Below are 11,435 nucleotides of genomic sequence, written 5' to 3'. Positions count from 1 at the left end.
ATTTTATGAAAAATAAGTTGGCAAATGTTTTGATTCTGCTTTAATATTTTGGGCAATAAAAATCATTCATTAAGTATTTAAAAAAAAGGTTTGTCTACACTGAATACTGAACTGGATGGGAATCGACTTCATGTAAGGGTATTAAAGAAATAGTTATACTGTCAGTTTTACGTTAGACGTTTTAAGTTATAACATGTGTATGGAAATATTTTTGTAAATGGAATAATTCTGTCACACAAAAAATCGAAAGAGCTGTGATATGTATTCAATACCTTTTATTTGACTAGCTTGGTAAAACCTTACATTGCAATAACGTAAAAGTTACATAAAATAATTATTTTTTAAGCACATATCAAAACGCCCGATCAATGTTATGCATTTCACTTCCTGGACACAGACCAGTCTATAGCCGATTCTGCTGTTTGATTCGAAAGAGTCATAATACTAAAAATGTATTTCTAAAAAAGTTCGTTTGTTGTGTTATTTGTTGCATGAGAATCCAATGACAATCTATCGGGAGAACAATTGCATCGAATGTGTCACTATGCATTCGTTCAAGCGAACTATTGCTTCGAATCGGGTGTATGTACTTCATGCTGTTACTACTGCAAAGAAATATTATTATTCTCAGCGCGTTTCTGGCAGATGAACGTAATATCCACATTGTTGCTCTTTTGTTTACACATAATTATTAAAACGAGCGGCCGAATGAAAGATGCTGTGTAGTGAAGTACTGCCAGCGAGATTCCAACGATCGGGTTGAAGCCTGGGTATTTGGGCACAATTTTTGGCTGTAAAATTATTTCTTGTAGCAACGATCCGTACAATCGTTGCAGAGTAAATACCGCATAGGAGATCGACAGAAAGATAGATAGCTTAAGCGAAAATGCAACATTTTCTTCAATCTCATCCGGTTGCGTAAAATGCTTGCCTCTATAAAACTTAATCACCGTTTGTGCGAGTGTTATCACCAGTGCCACAGACGGCAAGATGATACGAATGGCGATGACCATGAGGCTGACGATGTTATGATTCGCCACGGTATTGGTCAGTTCCGTGCAATACTGTTTGATCGGCTGCTCCGCACTATCCGCTGAGTTGAGCGTTTCGATGTCGGCAAACAGGAACAGTGGCAGCGATTCGGATGCTGCTATGAACCACACGAGCAGTATCGGAAGTCGGACGGAAATGCGCCGTTTTTTGTACCGGTAATCGATCGTGAGGGATCGTTTCTGGGAGATTGCATCGGTAGCTACTTCGTAATTGTTTTCCTCCGTCAGGGACTCGGTTGCACTCTCTGCGTCAGGTGTAGCGAGAGCATTTTTCGACAATTCCACGGCCAGATTGTAGGAAGAGATCGAGTGAAAATTCAGTCCAATAATGAAGTACACCAGCGCCACGCTGGTGAATGACTCCAACCCACTATACAGAGTGCAGTGGAGCTTCGAAAAAATCCACGTTTGTCTAATATAGTAGTACAATTCCCAGTTGCTTGTAAGAAGCGTAAATACATCGATGAGCGCTATCTGCAGCACAAACAAGAGCGCCCCTAGAACGAAACAACAAACCGATGATTAGACCGTGTAAACATACACGCTGTTTATGTTTTGCGATCACACACTCTTACCATTAGGTTTGGCGCCGATGATTCCTTTTACGAGCACGAGATTAAGAACAATCCCCGTCGCCACGATCACGGCATTGAACGCATACATTAACACCAGCTCGGTTGGATCGCGAGGTGACAGCTCAGGGCGGGAATTGTTGCTCAGGAGCTCTTCATAGTCACTCGAATGTGTTAGATACACTTCATTGCTAAAATAATCTTCGATCGATGTGTAATCATCATCCATGATATTGAGCACTGATTAAACTATGAACTATGAACAACGTTTCGATATGTATGACACTAGCCAGCTAACAAGGATCCGGAGCGTGCATACCATACGCAGGCACATTTGAATCGCAACTAACCGGCATGCTAAGGCAACTGCGTTCGCCGAGACAAACGTTCTGCCGTAGACTATAAAGCACAAGAATCATTCTCGGAGCGTCATAAAGAGTGTGGTGTCAAGAAGCTTCGATCTGTCGGTCGTGCCGATCTTCACCGTGTGGCGGCATTACGAGCAGCAGGGAAACGGGCGGGAGTTGGACGAAAGAAATACGAGATAGTTGCTGTCTCCGTCGTTATGCTGTCTGTTTCTTGGTGCGAGCCTGCGAGGGCCCTATGCTACAATTAACCATAAACATACATTTGTCACACATTTATTTATATCTCCCACAAACAACGGCTCGGTTTCCAGCGAAGAGGAGTTCCCAAATCTTCCTGACGAATACTTTCCGGTGCGATGATGATAATGGTTGTGTGATGTGGCGGCGGTGTTAAGCAGCATGCGATTAAGCAATGCCAGAGTTTTGTTTATGGTTTGGGGAGGGGAGCAGAAACATGCTCACCGCAGTCGTATGCCGCGAGAGCACGGCTGTTCCTTCTGCCGGATGCAGTTTCATCAAATGCGTATGCGACTTGATCGTTTAAAGTGGATGGTAAACTGGAAGCAAGCAACCACGAACGGGAGAGAAGTCGTGCTGGTGTTTTTTTGCCACTTTCTGCCGACCGACAGCGAATTCTCTGCAGAAAGGAAACCATTCCTCGCGAATATATTCACTAAACAAAGAACTTGATGCATTTAAATGCGTAGCCGGTTGCGAGATGATAGAAGTAAAACAAAAAGAAGAAATGACCAAGGAACTACAAACATTTAGCAAATGTAGCCGCATCGGATCGCGTCAGACAATGCGCGATACAGAGCAATGGTGGGATTGACAAGGGAAGATCAAGATCAGATCCGCGTTTTTACGCTTGGAGCCGTTGCTGAGTTTTAATTACTGTTAAACTGTTTGACAAACACTTTCCCTTTCCTCACTGCAGTCTACTGCAAACAGTCAGTAACGGGAAGCTAAACAGTGAATCGAAAACGTCTCATATTCCTCGCTGGTAGCTTGACTGATGCGAAGAAATTATGGCTCATTAGAGATGAACGAAATACAAGAAGATCAACTGTACGGAAAAGGAATGAAACTGTGTTGTTATCTATTTCATCACAAACATACCGCCAAGAGACGTTGGCATTCGTTATGGTGTATTATTAGCAATAATCGTGAACAATTATTAGCATTTCACGTATATTATAGATGCACATTTGAAGTTGGACTTGTAAAATAATGCAATATACAAAACACAATAAACATAATACACTATTTCAACTCAACCAAATTTGAAACGGTGTTCCGTAGCAGGGACTTACTATCCGCTTATGTGGTACTAAATACGTATCGAATGCATGTGTGGACCGGCATATGGACTGCGCAGTTTGTTATGTCAAAGAAGAAGATTGGTTTTGACTGGCTAATAAGCTATTTTTTAAATTGAAACAGTACACTTCACAATACCAAAAATTTGCTCATCTCATCAATTTAGCATCTTACTTAAGAGCTCATCTATTTTTGTCTCGAGGGTACGCTTTTTTGCCTTTAAGGTATCATTTTTTGATTGTGAATTAATCGCTTATTTGCAAAATTCCAAACTGTGTGTTTCTAAATTATTTAAATTAAGTTAAGTAGTTAATAATTTCAATTGAGAGTTCAAAATATAACAATTGTGATGCCAATTTTGGAACATTCAATGGAGTGAAAAAAATTCACATTTATTTTAGGTGAAAACAATGGCCTTATAATTTATTAAATTGCATTAATTTTATACACAAAAAAACAGTCAAATTACGCGGTTTTTGTATTGTTTATGTGATGTATAATTACAAATGTCAAAAACCTGCTCAAATAACTTGAAAAATTGTCATGATTTTTACAAGAGTAAAAAATTGATGACTTACAGACAAAAATAGGTGCATTAGAGCACTGCAACCTTTTTAGGATCACTTGGCTTTGAAAATAAATTTGCCGCGGCCCACATCCATTGAGAGTATACATTTTTTAGACTTAGTTCAAAGTTTTTGATCAAAAATTTGTCTTAATCTTATTCTAGACATGCCTGTTGAAAATTTAATCTTAATGGTGGGGACAAAAATGTACTATATGCATAATCTATATGTTGAAAATTTAATCTTAATGGTGGGGAAAAATGCACACTGTGTATAACAACAAGCTTTTCTTTAAAAAAAAACTTTGGTGGACCACGTCTGTTGACGCCAAGGACCTCAAGTGGTCCGCCGACGACAGGTTGGAGACCACTGCATTAGAGTCAACAAATGATGCACACTGTCAAATATGAATGCCTTAGAAGCAACAATTGATGCTCACTGTCAAAAATTGATGCCTTAGAGCAAGGTGGATTAAAAATATCAGGTGGTGGATAAGGGCCTTTGGGGGGTCGCCATAGTTGAGGGACTTTACGTCATTTTAAAACCGTTAACCATTGGTTCACGCACACAAATCTTGGCAAATAGAACAGATTTCATTATTATTATGTGCATTTTTGTGTGTCTATTGATTTTATAGAAAAAATGAGATATATTAACAAAAGATTTGATGATTTGTTTATGCACAAAATTTAAAATCATGTGAGTAAGAGTTCTAATCTCGCGTAAATTGTCCATGCTCCAGGTAGATAATGAAGAATTAATGTGAAAATTGAAAAAAATAATGATTTCTTAGTTTTTATCATCAAAAATGTCGAAAACACAATAAATTATAGAATAAATTCACCGAATAACACAAAACAACACACTTTAATCGATGTTTTAATGTTAAATGAGAACTCGCAAAGTCCGAAATATATTTTTAAAGAATATTCAATCGAAAAAATGGGATGGATAAATTATATGAACAAATTTAATAAATGTAAACAAAGTTTGAATCCTGGGGACCTTACGTCAAGTGACGAATTGTCAAAATGCACTAGAGTCCACCACCTGATATTTTTAAATCCACCTTGCCTTAGAGCCAAAATTTGGTGGAAGCTACTGTATCTAATTTATATTATCTAGCTTATCATAATCTTCAATTCCATTTATTTCGTTCCATATGAAGCATATTTTGCAGGACATTTTCCATATTTTGTTCCATTTCATGGTTGGACATGTGTTTTATGTTATTTTTGGGAAATGTAGAAAGTATAAAATTTAGTTCATCAATCTTTTATTTAAGTACAATGCAAATAATTTGGATACAATACAAACAATAGTAATACAAATGCTTTCTGTGATGCACAGACAAATGCACTTGCTATTATTAAATGTTCCAACTCATAGTCCTAGAATATTTCACAAGCCGTCCTTGTAGTTAAAAAAACATTGAAAACTTTAAAAACAATATACAATTCTCTATTAAATGGAAAAATAGTATGTTGAAATCGTTGTCTTTTATGAAGCATTCGATATATGCATGAAACAACTAGACCAACCACGATCGTGTAAGTTTCTAAGCTTATAGAGAGATCATTTGAAGAGAGACACAACATTCTAGTATACCACTATCCTATGCCGCAGTTGTCTTATCATTCACTAATTAGATAATTGTCAGGTCAAGGATTCAGCCACTGCAAGAAGCAATGGATCAAAAACACACTGCACTTGACACTCTGCCGACCGTCATTCCGGTGTAAGATACTCGCATGTCATACAAATGGATGCAATTACGATAAATCGAAGCTGCGCACAGCACCCAAACTTCCTGGCGGTTTATTGCAAACGCACACCCGCGGCTTGTCGTTACCCGCATCGCATGAGTTGAATTTGAATACCTCCAAGCACCAAGCATCCATACCTGACGAAACTCGCGTTTGCAGCCAACCCTTTCTTTTGCTTCACCGCCCTGCAGAAGCGCCCGCTCCTGCTCCAATGAACGTAGTTGTGGCTGCAAACTTAACTGTTTTCATGGCATTTCTTTTTCAGCATAGCTGTCACCTTGTCGCTCCAGCTCGATTCCGTACCGTGTGCATCTGTGCCACTGAGCTCATTTGCTTCGGAAGACGGTACGCTGGTTGGCAGCAATAATTGCGTCACTCGTGCAGAATTCCAAATTCCCCCCAAAATCCATTTAAAACCTTTGGAACGGCAGAATTTCTCCTGCAGTTGGGCTCGGTAGCCGGTAACAAACGGATCGTCAGTTTGCTAAGCGTGGTTGTTCAGTGAATGAAAGCTTTACAGATCAAGCAAAACATGTGTCGAACTCAGTGCGCTATTGTGGTTGTTCACATCGTTCTGATCGCCCAAACGATCGCCGTTCATTCATTCGATCAACAAACGAAACAGCTGTTCGTGTATGGACTCACGAAGGCAGACAGAATAAAATATTTCGGGAGCGAAAGCGAAAGTGCGTGGCCGTATTATGAGATTGTGGATTTGGAAGTGCATCGTCCAGACGGTAGTTGGAATGTGAAGGACTTGAATTTGAGTTTCTCCTTTCGGAACAATCCCATTCGGTTACATCTACGACCGAACAAAGTGTTAAGTATACCAACTACAGTACTCACAACAGCACAGGAACGTGTCACTAAGGTGCTTGACGACCGAGGACCAGCTACTGGCGAACATTTTGTGCATAATGATGATAACTTCACGGCTGCCTTTTCAACTAACGGCGACGATCGATTTGTACGTACCGAACCAAACGAATGTTTTTCCCAAAAAAAAAAGAAATTGCTAAGTTTTTTGTGATTATGTTTTCTCTGCCGATGCGGGTAGAATAGTGAATGATGAATCGTTAAAATGCTTCCGTAAAACAAGACAAATTTCACATTTCAACATATAAGCTTAAAGGGTCATTTCCGATGTATTTTAGAGCTCAGTATCTTTTAATGTGTTTTGACGATATTTCGTATATTTAAATCATTTGCACCGTGAATATGTTATTTTCTACTTATGTATATAATTGCAATTCGACTTACACTCCATAATTACTTCACTCGTTGCAGACTGGAATAATCTTTCACCCATCTGGGCCGCTAGAATTGGTTCCTTTGGATGACAATATGCCGTCTCTGAGTTCAACATTACGAAGACCACATTTGATCAAAGCACTACAGATCGACACCAACCAGGCCGATGTGTCATATGAGCTCGTGCGCCGTCGAACACATTCCGAAATCCATCTGCTTGGAGATACCCTCGGACAAAAGAACTATTCCTCTTCGGAGTTGGAGGAGCTAGAAGGTAGAGACGGTCGCAACCGTAGTGCTCCTTCGAAAAGCGCCAAACCTTTGATAGAACTGGCAGTATTTTTTGACGAAGCAGCCTACAAAACGTTTGCCCCTTACTTTGACTACGACGATGCAGCTTTGCGAGATTTTATACTGGCATATATTAACGGCATTCAGGCTTTGTATCATCATCCCTCGCTGGGGCAGGGTGTCGATATTGCACTAGTGTATCTTGAGCTCATGCGCACGCAGCCTTCCGCAATGCCTCACTACAATGGTGAGCGCAATCAGCTGCTTGATTCTTTCTGTTCCTATCAGAGTGTCTTAAATCGGGGCCGGTGGGATATGGCGTTATATCTGTCCGGGTTGGATTTTTATGCGATCGAAAACGGGCGCCGAACCGGGGGAACCATGGGCCTGGCAACTGTCGGAGGAGTGTGCTTAAGCGATTACGCTTGCGTAATTGCGGAGTTTGGAGCTAGAAACGTGTTTGGTAAACCGTATCCTTCGTCGGGCTTTACATCCATTTACATAGCCGCACACGAAATCGGTCACAAGTAAGCACATTTCACACATTTTACGTTATGTTTGATAAAATATGCCATATAAATTCTATTTAGTCTAGGGATGCATCATGATTCTGTTGGAAACGGCTGTCCAAAGGATGGGTTCGTCATGTCACCATCAAGGGGAACGCAAGGAGAAACTACATGGTCAAGTTGTAGTGCCGATGTGATCACACAGCTTAGGTATTGTAAAGTGATGCATAACACAGTGACAAAATAATTCTTTAATGTTGTGTACTGTTTGCAGTTGGGCCGGTTGTCTATTTGAAAAGGATTCTAAAACAGTAGCAGAATATGAAACATCGAAATATTACGACCACCCAGGACAGGTTTGGACAGCGAAGAAACAATGTGAGGTGCTGCTTACGTAAGTAACGTTTTGTGCCAATGATTTTTTTTTCATATTATCGAGATATATTTTTTATGTTTAGTGATAAGGATGCCATATTAGCGTCCACAGAACTACCAGCGATTTGTCAGAATGTACGTTGCCGCACTCCTCATCGGACTGGATTTTATTTTGCCGGACCAGCACTGGAAGGCACTGATTGTGGTGATAATAAGGTAGGCCTTTTCTATATCCTTTGCTGTTTCTATATGAGAAATGCTCATCATTCTGCCAAAAACCATTTTACCAAAGCTAGCGGAAAGGCAGTTGTTCTAAAATACGGAACACGTCCGCAGCCAGTCATGATATGTAAATTGCATACTTTTAGGCGGGGTTTTACAAAGGCAGGGGTTTTGCGTTGTTGTTACAATGTACCCTTAACCGTGTTTAATGCAAAATATTACTTACTTACTTATCCGGCGCTACAACCGCTTTGCGGTCTTGGCCTGCCTCAGGAGTGTCCGAAACCGCTCACGGCCTCGCGCCTTCGTCTTTCAGTCCATTATCCCGGCCTTAATGGCGGACGCCTCCACGCCACCTTGCCACCTCAATTTGGGCCTACCACGCCTCCTCTGTCCTTGTGGACGGCCTAAAAAGACTTTACGTGCTGGGTCGTCCGTTTCCATGCGTACAACATGGCCAGCCCACCGGAGCCTGGCGAGCTTGATACGCTGTACGACAGTGAGGTCGCCGTACATCTCGTATAGCTCGTCATTACAGCGACTCCTCCATTGTCCTTCCACACATACGGGGCCAATTATCCTTCTGAGCATCTTCCTCTCGAACGCGGCTAAGAGGGTTTCGTCAGTACTGGTACTATATAGGTACTATATAGTCCCAGCTTCGTCCGTCGCGACAGGTTCCTTGAGGTGAACTGCTTTTTCAGGCTGTAGAATGACCGGTTGGCCGCCAGCATCCTTGCGCACAACTCAGCTTCCATACTGTTGTCGTTGCTGACCTTTGACCCCAGATAGGTGAATTCTGGGACGACTTCAAAAGTGCGTTCACCTATCTGTACATCACGCCTACGTAGATAGGCAAATGCAAAATGAATGCAAAATATTAGAAAATTTTAATTTGAATTGAACTATAATGTAGCCTTATGTTGAATATTTAAAAAAACTAATTTATTAATTTTCAATTCATTTTACAGTGGTGCAAGGGAGGCACATGTACCAAGCAGAAGAAAAAACCCTCCAATATTATCCCTGGCGGATGGAGCGAATGGAAGGACGAAGAATGTGTTTCTGGTTGTTTGGAGCAATCGATGGGATACAAGCGCCGAACGCGCCGTTGTGACAATCCGCCTCCTGTTAATACCGATCAAGGCTGCGAAGGTGTAGCTTTTGACGTTGCGATTTGTGATGATGGCAAGCTGTGCCAAGCGAACCGCGAACCGGTCCAGTTCTATGCTAATCGACGCTGTCGCGAGTTTAGTCAGTTGCTTCCGCGGCTGGATCCTGAAGGCCGTGGAATTCAAGGTCCATACGACTCGAAGCGATTGTGGATGAGCTGTGCAGTATACTGCAAACGCGCTGATAGCGAAGCATATTACGCACCGAGATTCGATTTGAATGATTTGGGCGTAGATTCATACTTCCCCGACGGTACGTTGTGTCATCGGGAAAAGGATACGAACTACTACTGCCAGCAGCATCATTGTTTGCCTGAGGTAAGATTTGTTTTATTGTTTACCTTACATAAAGAAACTAATAATAGATTTTCTTAATATTTCTAGAACTTTAAAACTTCCAAAATTTCTATTTGGACCATCACCGATGATATACCTGTAGCAGGGAACGCTTTATCATTCGACACTCATTTCTTGAACAGTGCGATATTAAACTATCTCTCACTTGACAAAAACATCGTACCATTAACAGGTACATGGAGCTTGAAACCGGAGGAGCTCCCAAATGACGATCAATGGGTTGATCAGGATTATTTGGATTTGACGGGTAGTTACAGAGTGCAAACGAACGAGTCGTTGGAAGGATTGTAATTTATGTTTATTTGGTTATTTGTATTTGTTAAGTGATTGGCCATCATTATCATTATCCATCACTGATCTTATAAACTATTTTAGTTGTCTAGGGTAGCCATTCCGGTGTTATGGAATGAGTTAATTGTAAATATCGTAATGATTTTTTAAATTGTATTTATTTATTTTAATTAATGTTCAATAAAACACCAAACGACGGTTAAACAGTTCAGCCTAGTGTTTAGTACTGTTTTTTTTTAAAGATATTTATTTACTATGTGCCGTATGATTATTCAACTTAGAAAACAGTATTTAGTATTGTGCCCGAACTCTGTACTCTATATACCAGTATTGTAAAAAAGGAGAGTTAATTTAATTTGAAGACCATAATACATATTAAACATTGTTTAACGAACAACATATTTTCACGTAAAAAAGTCCGAGTACATTACCTAACCATCCCATGTATGTATTAAGACAAATAATCGTTGTTTCAGTAGCAGTCAACAAGGTTAGTTGGCTAAAACAGCCTTGCCTGAAATTATTCTCTGGCCGAAACGTGATATTTGTGTTTGACTAAAGAATTTTAACACTCAAGAACATGATAACCCACTTAGAGACTGGTGAAAAACAAATCCTTCAAACAAGCGATTCAGGGAATGTGTAAATTTAGAAATGAATCGCGGTGGCTGTCCATGATACTGAGATACGAGTGAATTCCTTTGCAGGTACTAATCAGAGCGTACCGTTTCTCTACGGCCGTCAACAGATTAAACGTACAAATCGTTAACAAATATTGTGCTGCATTAGTGTATTTGTTGGTGGTTGTCCGAAGCTAATACTGATATCAATTGGGCTCGATAAGCTTATAAATACTTTAGCACTATCAAAATATTCAACAATTCCTTAGATAACAAATTCGTCCAAGGTCTTAGACTACGTAACGACACCAAATATAGCACTTATCTTTCATTGATACGGAGATGATATATAATTCTATTGTTACTAACTAATCGATTTGCATCTGTATTTATCTGTAGAATTTGGAATTAGTCTGCGGTGGCGGGTTATGAACATGGGATTACTAAGATCCGATTTCTAGTTAAATTGATTAACTCGTGTGTAAAGTCAAGCTTTCCAGTACTTTTTTTGTTACACAATCGACCTTACAGGGTTTACCAGCATAATAAACAACTGTCCACTTGTTTATAACAATAGTCGTTTTGAATAGACACCGCTGTCTACCACTTGCTCACACGTCAGATGGTGTAAGCTACTCTGTCCAATTCAACAACACAATTGGCAACTGTCAGATTCGGCACAGTTTGTTTTGTTGGGACAAAT

At 40.2% G+C, this 11,435-nt stretch overlaps 2 protein-coding genes across 2 annotated transcripts; one reads left to right on the top strand and one right to left on the bottom strand.

Moving 5' to 3' along the window:
• Positions 1-277: 277 nt before the first annotated feature.
• LOC121596348 lies at positions 278-3,132 on the bottom strand. Its single transcript, XM_041921203.1, has 3 exons — positions 3,112-3,132; positions 1,628-2,230; positions 278-1,549 (listed from the first exon to the last, which is right to left on the bottom strand). Exons 2-3 carry the CDS (start codon positions 1,851-1,853, stop codon positions 603-605), a joined length of 1,173 nt encoding a protein of 390 aa, XP_041777137.1. The 5' UTR covers positions 1,854-2,230; positions 3,112-3,132; the 3' UTR covers positions 278-602.
• Positions 3,133-5,545: 2,413 nt separating this feature from the next.
• LOC121596509 (A disintegrin and metalloproteinase with thrombospondin motifs adt-2-like) lies at positions 5,546-10,304 on the top strand. The gene is made up of 8 exons (XM_041921539.1): positions 5,546-5,616; positions 5,910-6,611; positions 6,932-7,713; positions 7,777-7,905; positions 7,970-8,089; positions 8,154-8,286; positions 9,264-9,782; positions 9,849-10,304. The coding sequence occupies exons 2-8, from the start codon at positions 6,150-6,152 to the stop codon at positions 10,110-10,112; spliced, it is 2,409 nt and encodes an 802-aa protein (XP_041777473.1). The 5' UTR covers positions 5,546-5,616; positions 5,910-6,149; the 3' UTR covers positions 10,113-10,304.
• The last annotated feature ends 1,131 nt before the right edge of the window (positions 10,305-11,435 follow it).

Source organism: Anopheles merus, chromosome 3R, assembly GCF_017562075.2.
Source record: "Anopheles merus strain MAF chromosome 3R, AmerM5.1, whole genome shotgun sequence".
NCBI lineage: Eukaryota > Metazoa > Arthropoda > Insecta > Diptera > Culicidae > Anopheles > Anopheles merus.
Note: the sequence above shows the minus strand (reverse complement) of the source record. Positions and strands in the feature narration are given on the sequence as shown.